General features: G+C 40.8%; 1 protein-coding gene across 1 annotated transcript in view; it reads right to left on the reverse strand.

The window, feature by feature from the left end:
• Window positions 1-12,809: 12,809 nt before the first annotated feature.
• smim14 (small integral membrane protein 14) overlaps window positions 12,810-19,301 on the reverse strand; it is a 32,854-nt gene continuing 26,362 nt past the window's right edge. Inside the window, exon 5 of the mRNA XM_039751313.1 lies at window positions 12,810-13,848. Coding sequence (XP_039607247.1) covers window positions 13,810-13,848 — 39 coding nt within the window. The 3' untranslated portion in view covers window positions 12,810-13,809. The remainder of the gene's footprint in view (window positions 13,849-19,301) is intronic.

The following is a 19,301-nucleotide window of genomic DNA, read 5'->3' on the forward strand; positions in this document are numbered from 1 at the left end:
CATAATAATAAATAAAATAAAATAAACTAGCAGCTCTAGAAGCTGTACCAGGAGCATCAATCAAGTACATCCCTGGACTAAGAAAATTAAATTACTTTAGCCTTGAACAGTGAAGCCCATATGGCAGACACATTTAAAATAACACCTTTCTCAAACCCAATTCAAGGTTAAAGTCTACCACAACAACACAACATGTAAAGTGTGAAACATGCCTGGAAAGGGCATCAGTCCATCCCAAAGCCCATTCTCACACATGACTACATTCACGCTGGGCTATTTTTGTATCACCAATTAGCCTAATCTGTATGTCTTTAAGGATATGAGGAAAAACCAAAATATTGAGAAGAAATGCAATGGAGACAGAGTGAGAATGTTCAAGCTCCACACAGACACCAATAAAGATGCCAATAAAACGCAAGTATTATCTACCAGTAGTGAGGCGACAGCACTACCCACTGCTTTCATTTAAAAAAAGGACAGTGGTGAAAAGTAGGGGAAGTGTCATTTTAGACAGAGACCCAGGAGCAGTTCTTTGCACAAAGGACCTTGAGAATCTTAAGCAATCTACCAATCCACTACATTCAAAAAAAAAAGTACCAGAACAAGATGACAACAAACATAATGGGTGCCCACTAATTTTATACATGGCCATAAGTGTGATTGGAGGTTAATTAATCAATCTGTACCCCTCATTTACTCAAATGTTTTGTGAGCAATTGATAATTTATATATAAAGTCAACATGGGTAAGTAGGGAACAATTGACTATGTACTGTATTGGACACAGCCGAAGCCATCAAAGCATTTGATACAATTGGTCTACTCTCACACTTCAACATTAACACATACACAAAAAGATCCACAGACAATACCCAAGTCACTATATAATATTCCACATAGCAGCCCCTTCACATAACTTCACACAAGAGCGATGCCAAGTGCCTGTCACTCATAGTTGCTGACAAAGGGACTCACTGTCAGGAGCAATAACAAACATACAGATATTGTTGTGATGCACAAAGGCTCAGTGCCCTTTTGGTTATATGCCACTTACCAATCAACAGGGTCCTATTTATAGCGCACTTGGTTCTTCTAATTCAGGTGCAACGTCTTAGCCTTGACAACCCTGTAGGCAAGAAAGCATCAATCTCCCCACACTAGTGCTCTAATATTTACTTCAAGTGCTCAAGATATAAAGACCAAGTATAGAAATGTAAAAAAAATGTATTTATTAAAATATAATAATATCAAGAAGAAACAGAATATAAAACAGATAGTCTGGACGAAAACTCAGACCCGACAGCAGGTGCGGTTATAAAGCGGCTTTATTTTTCAGAGTCACGGTGAGAGAGAGTTTCAGAAAAACAGACAATCAAATATACATGACAGCGTCAGGGCTCTTCTGAACCCCGTCTGTTGGGTGGGGTCCAGTTTTATACCCCTAGAATGCGTGATTTAATATCATTATAAAATGTAACAGTCAACACATTTATTATACACAAACCTTGAGCCCCTTTAACGTCCCTTGTAAAACTTGATTTCTTGGTTCCTTTTGTTATGGCGTTCAGATGTAAGCTAAGGGAAAACGTGATAAGGCAGACTCATGTGTGGAATGCTCAGACCTTGAGTCCTTTGCACAAACATTTTTCTGTTTGCTAAAACAAAGCATGCTGTTACTTGGTTTTGTAAAGCTTACTTCTCAGACATGAATTAGTACAAGGGAACGAAGAGAACATTCAGTTTCCACAATAGCAATAGTCTGGAAATAGTCTTAGAATAGCTTATTGATAAACCAACAATGTCAAAAGTGAATGTTGTCCTGGGCCACTTTTTAATTCAGCAGTTGGCACGATGCATAGGTTTGCATTCCCCATCTTCCAGATGAAAAGGTCTTCCCTTCCCTTCCTTTCTGATGTGTGTTAGCCACTACACTGTTGCTCTCTTTGGTCCATCAGATGAGCCATATTTGTGTTATAGTCACATGTAGGGTTCCAGGGCGTGTGACATCACACACATATGATTGGCTAACTGTTCTGTTGATTAGATGACTCTGTCCAAAAGCGTTGATCTTTTTTTTTTTTTTTATAATAACCATTAAGTTAAAAAATTTTCGTGGTCATTTCTACTAAAACCATCATACATTTTTTTTTAAACTTTGATTAATTAAAGTTATATTGGCATGAGATAAAAAAAAATATCAAAAGGAAGAGAAAATGCAGATGTATTTAGATAATTTGCTTTCAGGTATCCTCTTTGTAAATTAGTTAAGCAAGTTGCTTAAAAGGTCCTGAAAACTCCTTTATAGTTTATCCTGGTCTATTTGAGCAAAATTAAAAACTTATATAAGCAGTCTGTAATTTCAGAAATTGAAGAATTTATATTCTACGATACTAAGAAAAGCAGGAATTGAACTACAGCATAAATGTGTTACTCCTGTGCAATTGCATGTAACATGTTCCAAGAGTTAGGAACTCCAGTGACCTAATAAAACTGTCATTGCTTTTCTCTGACTGACATTTCATTTGTCTTTCCAATTGGTGCTCATGGTGTCAGAAGCAGAATTTGAACCCACAACCTCAGGGTATGAAGCCCTAGGTCCAAAGTCTTAACCCACTACATCACAATACCTTGCCAATAAAATTATCTTTGGTAAAATCCTTACAAATACAGTATTCTATACAGAAAAAGTACTTAGTTACATGTAATAAACCCAATTAACTGATGGGACTTATACAAATATCTACTCTATATATATACTCAGCAAAAAAAGAAACGTCCCTTTTTCAGGGCTGTGTATTTCAACAATAATGTTTTAAAAATCCAAATAACTTTACAGATCTTCATTGTAAAGGGTTTAAACAATGTTTTCCATGCATGTTCAATTAACCATAATTAATTAATAACATGCACCTGTGGAATGGTCGTTAAGACCTTAACAGCTTACAGAAAGTAGGCATTTAAGGTCACAGTTCTAAAAACGCAGGACACTAAAGAGACTTGTCTACCGACTGTGAAAAACACCCAAAGAAAGATGCCCAGGGTCCCTGCTCATCTGCGTGAACGTGCATTAGGCATGCTGCAGGGAGGCATGAGGACTGCTGATGTGGCTAGGGCAATAAATTGCCATGTCCGCACTGTGAGACCACTAAGACAGCGCTACAGGGAGACAGGAAGGACAGCTGATCATCCTCGCAGTGGAAGAGCCCGGATCTCAATCCCATTGAGCACGTCTGGGACCTGTTGGATCGCAGGGTGAGGGTTAGAGCCATTCCCCCCAGAAATGTCCAGGAACTTGCAGGTGCCTTGGTGGAAGAGTGGGGTAACATCTCACAGCAAGAACTGACAAATCTGGTCCAGTCCATGAGGAGGAGATGCACTGCAGTACTTCAAGCAGCTGGTGGCCACACCAGATCTTGACTGGTACTTTTGATTTTGAGCCTCCCTTCATTCAGGGACACATTGTGAAACATTTTTAGTTTATGTCTTATGGTGTTGACTCTTTTAGTGTTCATACAAATATTTACACATTAAGTTTACTGAAAGTAAAAACAGTTCAAAGTCAGAGGACGTTTCTTTTTTTGCTGAGTATATATATATATATATATATATATATATATATATATATATATAAAAAGCCTAAAAGTGTGATTTTATGTGACATTTTTATGTCACGCTTTAAATCGTGTTTATTTTAAAAACTACATATGTTTGGTATCATTCTTTTCAGATTTTATCGAACTTTAATGTGATGTTGTTAGATTTTCATACTCTTATTCCGTTTTTTAAATTATAAAATAAAAAATATCAAGAACTCACATCCCGTGAGACGAGTCTTTGTGCCAAGAGATCTAAAAGACAAAGAGTAGGACAGCTGCTGTACAGGCTTTTAAATGTTCGAAGCACAATGTGAGACTTTGATCAAGCAGCATGGCAGCAGCAGCAAGCCAGCAGCTCATCAACCAAAAAGGAGGTTAAAAAAAAAAAAAAACAACTATTTTTTCCCCATTGTATCACCATTTAAGTGGGGGCGTTCAGCCCCCCTTCTTCACAACACAAGCGGCAGAGATGTGGGTGTCTGAACGCATGCTTAGGAGATGCGGACGGATCACCTGCTTGCTACACTCCTGCTGTGCTGTGTGTTCTGCTTCTCGCTCTGTACGTCGATCATTTCAAAGTCTATACAACAGCTTTCCTCGCTTACCCCTTCCCTTCCCCAAGCCCACCACAACCAATTACCCGGGGTGCATTAAGTGCCTGCGACTTTCGCATCTCTGCTGCTCGCGTGGGAGGTGAAGGGCTGAACGCACACTAAGGGGATGCGGACGGATCAGCTGCTGCTGCCGAGCTGCATGTTCTGCTTGTCGCACTACGCATCAATCATTTAAAAGCCTGTACAGCAGTTGTCTTTTTCTCTCACTGCTGTGTCTCTTGTGGGATGTCCGGGCTGATTATTTACTTTCCTTATTTTCTGAATTTGCACATAGATTATTATTGTCCTCTTGACTTTTGTGTCTCGTTTCGATGCGCTGCTCTTTTTCTTTGCTTAGTCATTCACATGTCTTCTAGAACGTATAACATTTTTAAGAGCTGGGAGCACATGAAGTGTGTCTGCCAAAAGCATTCCAACAACTGCGAGGTTAGATGTCCGTGAAATTGTTTTAAATTGTTTGTAATTAGGACATAATGTGCAAAAGTCAACGTCTCACAGGTCTTGCTTCCTAAGGTTGTAATGTCTAGTCTCGTGTGTCTCTCTGAGATGATCACGTCTCAACCCAAGATGTTTTTATATAATAGATAGATATATATATTATATATACTTACAGTACTTACATATATACAATTGCACTCAAGATTTTTTCAACCCCCATTGCAAATTAGGTTTATTGGCAACATTTACAACTTTCAGCTGTTTGCAGTAAACAAAATCAAACAAGAACAATTTAAATAGCTTAAAACAACTAATATTACAAGTGGTTTGTCCACATTCAATGCAAAATGCCACTTTTAATGACTACTGCAGTCTCAAAATTATTCAACCCCTTCATGACAAGCATTTGTAGTACTTAGTAGAACACTCTTTTGCAGTTATGACCTGCTGTAAATGTGATGCATAACCAGACACCAGCTTCTGGCAGTGTTCCTGAAGAATCTTAGCCCACTCCTTATGGGCAATGGCCTCCAGCTTACTAATATCTCCGAGTTTGTGTGCTGCAACCACCTTCTTAAAATCCCAGTATAGATATTCTATGGGGTTCTAGAATATGCTTGGGATCATTGTTTCTAGAATATGCTTGGGATCATTGTTCGGTTGGAAGGTCCAGTGAAGCCCAAGCTTCAGCTTCCTCACAGACAGTATGATGTTTTCTCTTAGGTTTTCTTGATACTTGATTGAATCCATCTTGCCCTGCACATGCTGCAGATTTCCAGTGCCAGAAGAACCAAAGCAGCCCCAGAGCATCACTGAGCCACCACCATGCATCACTGTAGGCAGGGTGTTCTTCTCAGCATATGCCTCATTCTTCCTTCTCCTGACTCAGCCATAATATGCAATCAAACATCACAAAGTAAGGCAAAGTATAAATGAGGTGCTTGATTAGTTGCATCAAGTGTGCATGAGAGACAATTGAGAGACTGATTTGCAAATATGTGCTATTAAGGGGGGATTCTATTCAGAGGGTTGAATAATGACTGCAGTAGGCATTAAAAATGGCACTGTGTGTTGAATGTGGAGAAACCTCTTATAATATCAGTTGTGTTGAAATATTTAAATTGTTCTTTTTTGATCTGTTTATTGCAAACTGCAGAAAGTTTGTACATTTTGCAAATAAAACTAATTTGCAGTAGGGGTTGAATAATTTTGAGGGCAAATGTACATGAATCAATAGTTAAAGACTATTGAAAATGTCCAGTGTCTGCAAGTGAGTGAAAAAGGCAAAAAACACATACTGTGGTAGAATAATTAATAATACTCTGCATAACTAAGAATGGTTTAAAAAAAAAAAAAAAAGCCACACCATTATTTAACGTCTTCTACATGTTCTATATCTGCACTTAGTAAAAATCCCCTAATTAAGGATGCATACAATTAATAACTAAATAACTGCAGAGCATACTACACAAAAAAGCTAGCTGGAAATCCAATATTGTAGCGAGGAGCAGGGAAGTTGAAAAGAGAGAGAGAGATGATGTTGGAGTGTAATATGACATGCTTGTCTCTATGTGAGGACAAAAAACAGAGAAGGACAAGGGGCCATGTGCAATTTTTTGCTAGGGACAAAAACATTATTCAGTTTGAATAATCAAAATCCTGTCTTACCATCTTATATCCCTTCTCCGCAAGACATACAGGATCTGCACATCTTTCAGACTGAACTGTTTATTTTCAAAAATAGTGCATATGGAACACTACCCAAAGGTTAATTCAAAGGTAAAATAGCATGACATTTCTTGCCTTGTAAACAGCTGAAAAAAATATTTTTTGAGAAAAAGCAGTTACTAATACATAATCCACAGAAATAAATTGTAACCTATTTCTTAGTTTACCAAACATGCAAAAATTAAGGATTTTCACAAAAAATTACATGTACAGCATGTGGCAGTTGGTCCAACTTTAAATATGGGGGTACAAGCCAAAACCCAGTGCCAGCGCAGGGACTACAATTTCCATTAGGCAGCAGCAGTGTGCTGGGACTGACAGAAGGGCACCCTTATCAGGGAACACACAGCTTTGTACCAGGGTGTCTTCAAAGACTGCAGTTATAAGCATTTTTTTAAATTAATATGGATAACAATTGCATTGCCTTGAAGTAGTACAGTTTTCGTCAAAGAGTACATTGCTTTGTCTCAGTGTGGATTGTACTTAGTCATGTCAAACTTTCAACACACTTTTTCTGTTTATTTTCATCAGAGTTCTTTTCTGAAACAAAAACAGATCCAAAAGAGGTGTGTGTTGTTGCCTTAACCCTTAAGGAGCAATGATCTTTCTTCCCATAACCCCGAAAACTTTTAAATTACCAGAAAACCTATTCTTTAGTAGGTTTTGCAGTTGTGAAATCACATGTTAAACAAAACTCTATGTGAAAAGAAACTTTTGCTCAGCATTAACCTATTATTATGTGATGTTATATTTTACATTACCTCGGGACATTCTTGCTGCTGGACATTGGCAGCGTGGTACATGTTGGTCAAGTGTACAGTCAGGTGTTTTACTGCATTTTGTACACCAGACAATAACTCTGAAATTATACTATTTTTTTTATCAAACCAAATCATTACGTTAAAAAAAAGTAAATGCTGTTGTTCACCTGCATATCCTTACTAAGTGCAAGATAACCCAAGATAAAACCCACGATTTGTTTTTTAGCAAATGCCAACTCACTGTTTAGAATATGTTAGAAAGAGAAACACTGAAGACAGTAGTAATACCTTTCACAGTTTTTTGATGGTAGACATTTCTTCAAATCCATTTTATGATTAGGCAGTTATAATTTTAGGCTTTGATACCAATAGAGTGTCATAATTTAAAGCAATTCACTGTCACTGTTGAATGAATCAACTTTTAATCATCTTTTTAACATACTAAACTATTGCCACCATACTCTCTCTTGCAATAATATGGAGAACCACACTGATGTCTGGGAACCCAATCACCCTGGCCCTCCTATTTTAGATGTTAACATTGGATTTAATCAGTCAACATCTCATCCAGTTTATTAATGTGGGATTAAATATCTATTTGTGAAACTACATTAAACTAGGAAATACAAAGAAGCAGCATGCATAGTTCCAAATCAGTAAGAAGTTACCACAAAGTATACACAAACAAATTTTCCGTTCATGAGATCAGAGAAAGTGATAGTTATCAGGGAGTTAGTGTAGTTGACAGACAGGACACTTTCATTTCAGCCAGCAGTGACAAATGGGTAAGCAGTTAAAAAAACACATATTTACATTCTTACCTTAACCCTTACAAATATAACGGGGCAATGCTGGTTACTTCCGTTAGTGTGTAAAAACATTAAACTATATATACATTCTATGGGTAAAAAATAATACTATACAGAAAAGCAGTTCTTCAAAAGGCACATCAGTTGCAGGAATGTGATGAGACAGGCTCTTTATCTATCTATCTATTATGGGATACTGACCTATTCTTTATTCTTTATCAAATTATCTTTTCAGCTTCCACAATGTGCAAAAATCTGAGTGAGCAAAAACTAAAGACTAACTTTACTTTAAAGAAAAAAAAAAAAAAAAAATATATATATATATATATATATATATATATATATATATATATATATATATAGACATTAAGCCCGTTACAATAACGGGTGCTAGAACAGTATTGCATAAACATTACTAGGAACAGTCTATATTAAATGACAAGGGACCTCGACCTCATTCTGTTTGTTGTCTTAATTTTTTTGTTAAAAATATTTTTGCAAGAAGCCTAAAGTAAAATAATATTAAAAATTAAATAGAAACGTATATGACAATACAGTAAGTATAATTAATATTGCCTTAGTGTAAAACTTTATAACAATCTGTAATACACAATATCTGAAGAAGATATTTAGGAAAATGTTTTTATTTTTTACCTCAGGAAATTTTTCAATAAAATTTCATTATAGACAACATTTTTGTAAACACTCTTGTTCAGGACCATCTACAACGTTGACAACAACATCTGTAAAACTTCTAACTCTTGATAATGCAACATATAACTGACCGTGGCTGAATACTGGTTCTGGCAAGTAAATGGCAACTTTTTCTAAGGTTTGCCCTAGAGCTTTATTAATTGTTATGGAAAAGGCTAATGTAACTGGAAATTGTCGCCTTCTTATGGTAAAGGGTAAATTAGTAGAGGATAGAGCCAAATCAATACAGGGAATATTCTGACGCTCATTTTCTTTTTTACAATCGATCTATTTGCTGGTATTTTTGTCTTTCAGCCTTTCTTTTGTTGATGTTTACTTGCTGAGCTGACCGTTCTTCCAGGAGATGTTGCTTATATACGATTTGAGTGTCTGTGTCTATTGTCCTACTTGACGTGTCCTTTTTTGGGTGGCATGTTGTTAGTAGATAGTTAGTTAGTAAACATGCACGGGGAGTATACGTGGCCTCCCCAGCAATGGATTTTATGCGCGCGCACTACCCAATCAGCACTCTCCCCAGCAATGCTGTCCTTTATTTGCTTATCATGCGCGGCCGCGGCTACACCATTCACTGTGTGCCCAGCTTCCAGTGTGGATATATATATATATATATATATATATATATATATATATATAATTAACAGATGAACATGGAACCTTCAGGCATTTGGAAATTATTCCCAAGGATGAACCAGATTTGTGGAGGTCCACAATTTTTTACGAGGTCTTGGCCGATTTCTTTTGATTTTCCTATTATGTCAAGCAAAGAAGCAGTAAGTTTGAGGGTAGGCCTTAACAAACATCCACATGTTGACTTCAGTAAGGCTAATTGGTTATCAGAAGCTAACTGTGTAAATTGCCTTAATGCTTGACATGATTTTCTAGAATTTTCCAAGTTGTTTAAAGGCACATTTAAAGTGTATAAAAATTTGTGACCAACTGGTATTGTGATAAAGTCAATAAAACATGAAATAATCTGTCTGTGAACATTGTTGAAAGAAATTACTTTTGCCCAGCACAAAGTTGATGCTTTAGCAGTATGCCAAATGTATAGTTTGTTAGTATAAAATCTGTGCAGGGGCTATAAATCAAAGAATTCACCCTAAGCGTGTGTGTGTATATGTATAAATATATATATATATATATATATATATATATATATAAATATATATATATACACACACACACACACACACATACATACAGTGGGTACGGAAAGTATTCAGACCCCCTTCAATTTTTCACTCTTTGTTATATTGCAGCCATTTGCTAAAATCATTTAAATAATTTTTCCCTCATTAATGTACACACAGTACCCCATATTGACAGACAAAAAATAGAATTTTTGAAATTGTTGCAGATTTATTAAAAAAGAAAAACTGAAATATCACATGGTCCTAAGTATTCAGACCCTTTGCTGTGACACTCATATATTTAACTCAGGTGCTTTCCATTTCTTCTGATCATCCTTGAGATCACCTTCATTTGAGTCCAGCTGTGTTTGATTATACTGATTGGACTTGATTAGGAAAGCCACACACCTGTCTATATAAGACCTTACAGCTCACAATGCATGTCAGAGCAAATGAGAATCATGAGGTCAAAGGAACTGCCTGAAGAGCTCAGAGACAGAATTGTGGCAAGGCACAGATCTGGCCAAGGTTACAAAAAATCCACCAGTCAGGGCTTTATGGCAGAGTGGCCTGTCAGAAGCCTCTCCTCAGTGCAAGACACATGACAGCCCGCATGGAGTTTGCTAAAAGACACCTGAAGGACTCTGAGATGGTGATGAGACCAAGATAGAACTTTTTGGCCTTAATTCTATGCGGTATGAGTGGAGACAACCAGGCACTGCTCATCACTAGTCCAATACAGTCCCCACAGTGAAGCATGGCGGTGGCAGCATCATGCTGTGGGGATGTTTTTCAGCTGCAGGGACAGGACGACTGGTTGCAATCGAGGGAAAGATGAATGTGGCCAAGTACAGGGATATCCTGGACAAAAACCTTCTCCAGAGTGCTAAGGACCTCAGACTGGGCCGAAGGTTTACCTTCCAACAAGACAATGACCCTAAGCACACAGCTAAAATAACGAAGGAGTGGTTTCACAACAACTCTGTGACTGTTTTTGAATGGCCCAGCCAGAGCCCTGAGTTAAACCCAATTGAGCATCTCTGAGAGACCTAAAATGGCTGTCCACCAACGCTTACCATCCAACCTGACAGAACTGGAGAGGATCTGCAAGGAGGAATGGCAGAGGATCCCCAAACCAGGTGTGAAAAACTTGTTGCATCTTTCCCAAGAAGACTCATGGCTGTATTAGCTCAAAAGGGTGCTTCTACTAAATACTGAGCAAAGGGTCTGAATACTTAGGACTATGTGATATTTCAGTTTTTCTTTTTTAATAAATCTGCAACAATTTCAAAAATTATTATTTTTTTGTCTTTCAATATGGGGTGCTGTCAGTACATTAATGAGGGAAAAAATAAATTTAAATGATTTTAGCAAATGGCTGCAATATAACAAAGAGCGAAAAATTGAAGGGGGTCTGAATACTTTCTGTACCCACTGTGTGTGTGTGTGTGTGTGTGTGTGTGTGTATATATATACTTCACACAGTGTTACACACGTATTGTTGTTATATACACATTATACGTAAGTACAAAGTAATTAGTAATTCCAACACATAGTTGGCCCTAAAACAGAAAGGAAATGGCACAGTGGTTAGTACTGCTGCATTACAACTACAAAGCACTGGGTTAAACATCCAGCACAGGCTTTATTTGTGTGAAGTCTTTACATTCTCCCTGCAGCTGTGTGAGCTTTCTGCATGTACCACTACTGCCTACATCTTTCCAAAGATATGCATGTTAGGCTAATTGGTAACCAGCTCCATATGAGTGAATGTGGTGATGTGCCTTACACCTTACATTTAAAAAAAAACAATTCTGAGTATGTTGTCATCCTTAAGATCTACTAAATGTTTAAAAAACACACCCAATGATATACCATTCATTGACATATATTTTATGAACTAATAAAAAAGTACACAGTACAAGCCCTTTAGCTGGAAAGTGCATAATAAAAGCCAATTATCTCACTTTCAGCCTTTCATACAAGATTCAATTATAAGTCCAATACCATGACTTTCAAAAACTCCAAACAAATGTTCATATACAAAACAATTTGATTTGGCAAGTTATACAGTAATTGATATTTTCACACCTTTAAATGATTAAAGTAATATGAAAATATTCTTATGCAGTAGAAGTATTTATTGTATGTTTTATACATAATCAGTTTCAAAGTAATTAATGCAAAAGAAGCAATCCCATAGGTTCAATTCAGTGTTAAACTGCAAGGAGCACAAGTGCTATCTTCAAATAATATAAACTGCAATAAGAAAAATAAAGTAGTCACCTATGACTTTGGTAAACAAAAGTACTTAATGGTGCAAACAGAAACAGGCTAGAGAACAGTGAAACTATTAATGTTCAAGCTTTTCAATCTTTTACTTCCATGTCTATACAGAATGGAAACAAAAGTACAGTGGGATACAACATGTTACCACTAATACATACTCTTATTTTCCCCTCGTCCATTGCACAGTCTGGAGGCTCCCACTCCAACACTTTATCAGAACTGAGGCACAATAAACAGTTTGTTAGCTTCAAATTTTCATGAAGAAAAATTAATATTTTAAAAATATTGTACTGTAGTGTTTGCTTAAAAAATGATTTATATATACTGTATATTACATATATACTGTATATTTTATATATATATATGTATATATAAAAAACACACATACATACATGGAAAGTGCAATAACAAGCAAAACATCCACTAAATTACAAGTGATCAAAACATTGAATTATTGATATTTAAACTAACAGGGCAAAACTATAAATAAATGAGGTATCTCATATTGGATTTAAATGATTACAAGCAGACAATGCTAGAACGGGTACAGTGTTATCAGTTATAAAGTAACATCATCCATATAAAATTATTTCAATGTATTTTAACAGAAAATCTGTTTAATTCCAGCATCTACATAAAGAGAAAAATGTGGTGGCCCACTATTGGTCAATATATACTTGGGTTAAATAAAACTGACAGAAATATGCAGAATGGCACATATAAATGAATAAAAATTAGAGCACCTGTCTCTGCTTGTGGAAGTAAAAAGCTTTTAAATAACATCAAAAGTCTATGGCTCCTCAGCAGGCACTTTTCCAGAAATGTTACCTTCATTAACAATTTCTAATTTAAAAATCTGATACAAATGTAAATGCTGTTGTGGCCAAATACCCAATTTCCTTTGATAGAAAATTTAGTATGAATTCTTGTTGGCCCATCTTGTTGTGCAAAATAAGTTTTTAAGTAAAGTAAAAGGGGAAAAATGGCTTGAGTAAGAATGCTGTACTAGTTCAAATGTTCTTTAGAAATAAAAGAAAGCAACAGCTTTAGCAAATAATGGTTCAGCCGTATGACATCAGCTTCATGAAAGATAATAAAGAAAATAAAAATAAGCATTCAATGTAGTGAAAATAGGGATGGGGAAAAACTGTATAGGAAATGTATTCCCTGAAACAATGTTTATTCTAACAGTCCGTTCATCATTAGCATAAATAACGCTGAGGTAATTATTTCCTCTTTTGGTGTAGTAATAATGTTGCTTTCATCCTCAAGTACCACACTGATGTATGTAATAATATGTAATGATAGTTTTAAATAATCTACTTAATTTAATACTTCACCATGTATCAAAAGTTAATTGTACTATCCTACCCCTTTTAAAGGGTCTTTTTTACTTTTAACAATTATGCCTTTGTAATCTAAGGCTTGTAACATTTATACAGGATCCAAATCAAACAAAAATAAGAGAGGTCAAAAATTTTAGCTGGAATGTGGAAACTAAAAAGTATTTGTTTAAACCAGTAGAGCTCATTCAAATATATGTAAAACTAAGAAAACTAGTATAATCTATAAAAAGAATGCTGACACCAAAAGAAATCCTAGGTAAAAATAGTTTAAGAAAAAATTGATTAGGATTAGCTGAGGTGAGTAAACATTCCAGAGTTTTATCCAGAGGCCACAACGTTTGGTCATACAAATTCCTGTCAGCTGAACATCATTTCAGTTCTCCATCTAATCCACAGGGGGTGCCGGGGGTTCACGTCTTTGATTCTAAGAGTAATAAAAAAAAGAAAAATTTACTAGTACTGTGTTACCTAAAATATATTTTAAATATATATATATATTTTCAATATATTTACATATATTTTAAATATATATACACACACACACATATATATATATATATATATATACAGTGCATCCGAAAGTATTCACAGCGCATCACTTTTCCACATTTTGTTATGTTACAGCCTTATTCCAAAATGGATTAAATTCATTTTTTTCCTCAGAATTCTACACACAACACCCCATAATGACAACGTGAAAAAAGTTTACTTGAGGTTTTTGCAAATTTATTAAAAATAAAAAAATTGAGAAATCACATGTACATAAGTATTCACAGCCTTTGCCATGAAGCTCAAAATTGAGCTCAGGTGCATCCTGCTTCCCCTGATCGTCCTTGAGATGTTTCTGCAGCTTAATTGGAGTCCACCTGTGGTAACTTCAGTTGATTGGACATGATTTGGAAAGGCACACCCCTGTCTATATAAAGGTCCCACAGTTGACAGTTCATGTCAGAGCACAAACCAAGCATGAAGTCAAAGGAATTGTCTGTAGACCTCCGAGACAGGATTGCCTCAAGGCACAAATCTGAGGAAGGTTACAGAAAAATTTCTGCTGCTTTGAAGGTCCCAATGAGCACAGTGGCCTCCATTATCCATAAGTGGATGAAGTTCGAAACCACCAGGACTCTTCCTACAGCTGGCTGGCCATCTAAACTGAGCGCTCGGGGGAGAAGGGCCTTAGTTAGGGAGGTGACCAAGAACCCGATGGTCACTCTTGTCAGAGCTGCAGAGGTCCTCTGTGGAAAGAGGAGAACCTTCCAGAAGGACAACTATCTCTTTAGCAATCTACCAATCAAGTCTGTATAGTAGAGTGGCCAGACGGAAGCCACTCCTTAGTAAAAGGCACATGGCAGCCCGCCTGGAGTTTGCCAAAAGGCACCTGAAGGACTCTCAGACCATGAGAAACAAAATTCTCAGGTCTGATGAGACAAAGATTGAACTCTTTGGTGTGAATGCCAGGTGTCACGTTTGGAGGAAACCAGGCACCACTCATCACCAGACCAATACCATCCCTACAGTGAAGCATGGTGGTGGCAGCATCATGCTGTGGGGATGTTTTTCAGTGGCAGGAACTGGAAGACTAGTCAGGATAAAGGGAAAGATGACTGCAGCAATGTACAGAAACATCCGGGATGAAAACCTGCTCCAGAGCGCTCTTGAACTCAGACTGGAGCGACGGTTTATCTTTCAGCAGGACAACGACCCTAAGCACACAGCCAAGATATCAAAGGAGTGGCTTCAGGACAACTCTGTGAATGTCCTTGAGTGGCCCAGACTGGAATGCGATTGAATATCTCGGGAGAGATCTTAAAATGGCTGTGCACCAACGCTTCCCATCCAAACTGATGGAGCTTGAGAGGTGCTGCAAAGAGGAATGGGCGAAACTGGCCAAGGATAGGTGTGCCAAGCTTGTGGCATCATATTCAAAAAGACTTGAGGCTGTAATTGCTGCCAAAGTTGCATCGACAAGTATTGAGCAAAGGCTGTGAATACTTATGTACATGTGATTTCTCAGTTTTTTTATTTTTAATAAATTTGCAAAAACCTCAAGTAAAGTTTTCTCACGTTGTCATTATGGGGTGTTGTGTGTAGAATTCTGAGGAAAAAAATGAATTTAATCCATTTTGGAATAAGGCTGTAACATAACAAAATGTGGAAAAGTGATGCACTGTGTGTGTGTATATATATATATATATATATTGTGAACGGTACCGGCACAGACAGGCGGACATGTTGTTTTGACACCACCACACGCTTATTTACAAACTATTTACAATATATGGTCACCAAGACCCCAAACAATGGTCACAAAGACCCAGTCACGTGCACAAACCCCAAACTCCCAATGTCCTGGCCACAATGCCTTTCGGGCCGCCTCCACTCTCCACTGCTTCGTCCTCCTTCCACCCACTCCAGCCCTGAATGACGGAGACGGCCCCTTTATGGAGGACCCGGATGAGCCCCAGGTGTTCCCGGCAATCTTCTGGCCACGCCCCAGCGTGGCGGAAGTGTCGGCTGTCCTCCCGCTGCTCCCGGCACCGTCCCAGTCTTCCCCAGCACTTCCTGGTGTGGCAGGAGTGCTGGGGAAACAAATCCCCAAGGCATTGGGCGCCTCCTGGCGGTGGCCACGGGCCCCTACAGGGAAGAGCTTCCAAGCCCTTGACCCGTGGCTCCCAAAACAACCCGGAAGGCACACCCCACGTGATCCAGGCCGGGCTCCGACCCTCTTCCGTCCCTCCTGGCGCCCCGGCCGGGTCATAGCCCCTGGCATCCCTGACAGTGCCCCACAGCCAGCGAAGACCACTCGTGGGTAAGAGCGACCCGCCCCCGAGGGCAGCAGAGCTCCGAAACGGGCCCCACTCGAGGACAGCCGGGGTCCGGCCCCGCACTCCTAGCAGGGACAGGGCGGAGACACAATCCAGACACCAACCCATGGTGCATCCCTGTGCCTCGCACAGGTTGTGCTCCCCTTTACCGCACCCCGGGCCTCCTTGGTGGGCACCCCTCCGGGACCTCCACGCCTTTGTTCTGAGCCACTCGTTCCCCGCTGGCTCCTCCAGCTGCGAGCGCACCTGCGCACCGACAGAGAGATCCTTCTGCAGACGGCCCGACATCAGAGGGCTGTTCCGCCGAAGGGTTCCTTCAACTCGCCCGGGTCCGCCCCTACAAAGAGAACACAGGGCAGAACCGCTGCCAAAGCACCCAGCTCGTGCCACGCACGGGCAGCGTTCCTCCAACCGCACCCCGCACTTGCCTGATCGGCACCCTCTCCGCGGCTTCCGTGTCCCTCTCGACGATGGAGTCGCCGGCACCGCCCGCTCTCTCCGCCGCCTCAGGGATTCCCTCTGCTCTCCCAGAGGGCAGCCAGCCACACGCTGCACCCAGCAACGCTGCTCACCTTATCGGAGGAATCGCACCCAGCCCTTTATTCCTCCCTTCACTCTGGGACGCCTGACGGTTTGAGACTCCTTATGGAATAAAAGGCGCTCTGTCCCGTCTGCGTCCCTATAGTGCGGCGCAAGACCGCAGCCAACTCGGGGCGGAGGGCGCTAGGACCCGGGGCACTTAGCAGCCCGTGTCCCTTCAGCGTCCTCACGGACTCCCCTCGCCAAGATGCAGTCGCGGCGCCGCACTCCTGTCGGAGGGCTGCTTACTCGAACTGATCATTGTCTTCACAGCCTTTTCAGCAGCCCTCCCATATGCTTTACGGAGTCGGCTGTACTCACCGCCTCCGCTGTACCTCTCCGCTGGAGATTCCAGCGTCGCGCCGCCCCGCTGTCGATAGTAACGTTCTCAGCGCCAGCGCCTTCTTCTCCAGTACCAGCACCTCAGCCCGGAGGGCACATAGCACCTGTAACACACGCTGCCCGGGCGGGCTGAAGGGACGCCCAGCTCCGCCAAAGCAGCCGCAAAGACAGGAAGTTAACCGACGCTGAGCCTACCTGACTGTCGGCCTCCGACGCCGCCACTTCCTGTGGGCCTTCTCCTCCGCCCAATCGGGTCTCCCCTGCTCGTGATGGACATTCCCTGGTCCGCCTCTCTACAGTCATCGGCGGGCACGCAAGACACACCGCCCAATCGCGTGCCTGTCAGGGGAGGGACTTCCGTCCGCGCCATCTTGGCTCCCTTTCTGCGGCGGCGACGCGCTTGCCGGCAGCCTTGCTGTTGCCAGCGCCTCGAGCTGCAGCGTCTCCTCCTTCGCAGCCTCGCGGCTGCCGCTGTGCTGCCGGAGCCCCGCAAACCAGCATGCGCCCGCCACTGACGCGGATCCTGGAGGTCCCTGCCTGGAAAACAAAACACGCCCGGCCCCCAAGGGCCGGCTGCCGATAGGCAGGGAACTCACCTCCCAGGTCCCGCCATACCGAGGAAACGCCCTCGGTGTGGCCTCTCCGACGCCATGCCGCCCCGGCGCCCAGCAACGCGCGCTGCCGGAGACCGCTGCACTCTTCCAATGCACGCCGCCCGCCCGCTTCAGGGAATAACGGCCCTCCTGCGGACCCCTGGCGGTCCGTGGGGTTCCTTTACCCCGCGGGGCTGTGTGCACGCAGCACCCGGCGTACGTGGGTGGGGTCCCTGCTGCACCGGGCCGCCCACAACAATATTTTTTGTACAGGTCTCCGCCTTGTAACAGGCGGAGCATCCTGCCGACACGCCAGATGTGAACGGTACCCGGCACAGACAGGCGGACATGTTGTTTTGACACCACCACACGCTTATTTACAAACTATTTACAATATATCGGTCACCAAGACCCCAAACAATGGTCACAAAGACCCAGTCACGTGCACAAACCCCAAACTCCCAATGTCCTGGCCACAATGCCTTTCTTCGGCCGCTCCACTCTCCACTGCTTCGCCCTCCTTCCACCCGACTCCAGCCCTGAATGACGGGAGACGGCCCCTTTTATGGAGGACCCGGATGAGCCCCAGGTGTTCCCGGCAATCTTCTGGCCACGCCCCAGCGTGGCGGAAGTGTCGGCTGTCCTCCCCCTGCTCCCGGCACCGCCCCAGTCTTCCCCAGCACTTCCTGGTGTGGCAGGAGTGCTGGGGAAACAAATCCCAAGGCATTGGGGCGCCTCCTGGCGGTGGCCACGGGGCCCCTACAGGGAAGAGCTTCCAAGCCCTTGACCCGTGGCTCCCAAAACAACCCGGAAGGCACACCCCACGTGATCCAGGCCGGGCTCTGACCCTCTTCCGTCCCTCCTGGCGCCCCGCCGGGTCATAGCCCCTGGCATCCCTGACATATATATATATATATATATATATATATATATATATATATATATATATATATATATATATATGAGATTATGTTCATATTACAATACAATTCTTGCACATATAGCATATCAATTTTAGTTTAAAAAATTTCATGACCATTTCATACTAAGGTGTGATAAACTCTATTCTAATTGACATTGTAAAGATTATAATTTTTATTATCTAGCCAGGAAGACAACACCTGGAAACTAACATTCTGTCTGGAAGTGATGGTGAAAAATGGGTACTGATTATTAAGTAACCAGAACACAGTTTACTGCCACAAATAAATGCAATGTGAAAATGAAATGGGCATAGCATTATAAAACAAATTTTTTTGCAGTCAAAAAGATTAAACTAATATCATTTCACCATAAAAAATGGCACTGGCATGCCATGCTCATAAAATCCTTCAACAGGATAAAAGTGCATTTGGGTTTTTCAGTGAAATGAAAAATAGTTTACTTACAATTTAAATTGCAAGCAATGTAAACCATATTCCACTCTAGCATTCTAACTCAAGTTGTAACTCATGAGCATGAAGGCATCTACCATTTGTGGAGTCAGTCGACAAATCACAGTTCTTTATTGACAGTTGCATTCCCACTATATATCATTT

Source organism: Polypterus senegalus, chromosome 4 (assembly GCF_016835505.1).
Source record: "Polypterus senegalus isolate Bchr_013 chromosome 4, ASM1683550v1, whole genome shotgun sequence".
Classification (NCBI taxonomy): Eukaryota; Metazoa; Chordata; class Cladistia; order Polypteriformes; family Polypteridae; genus Polypterus; species Polypterus senegalus.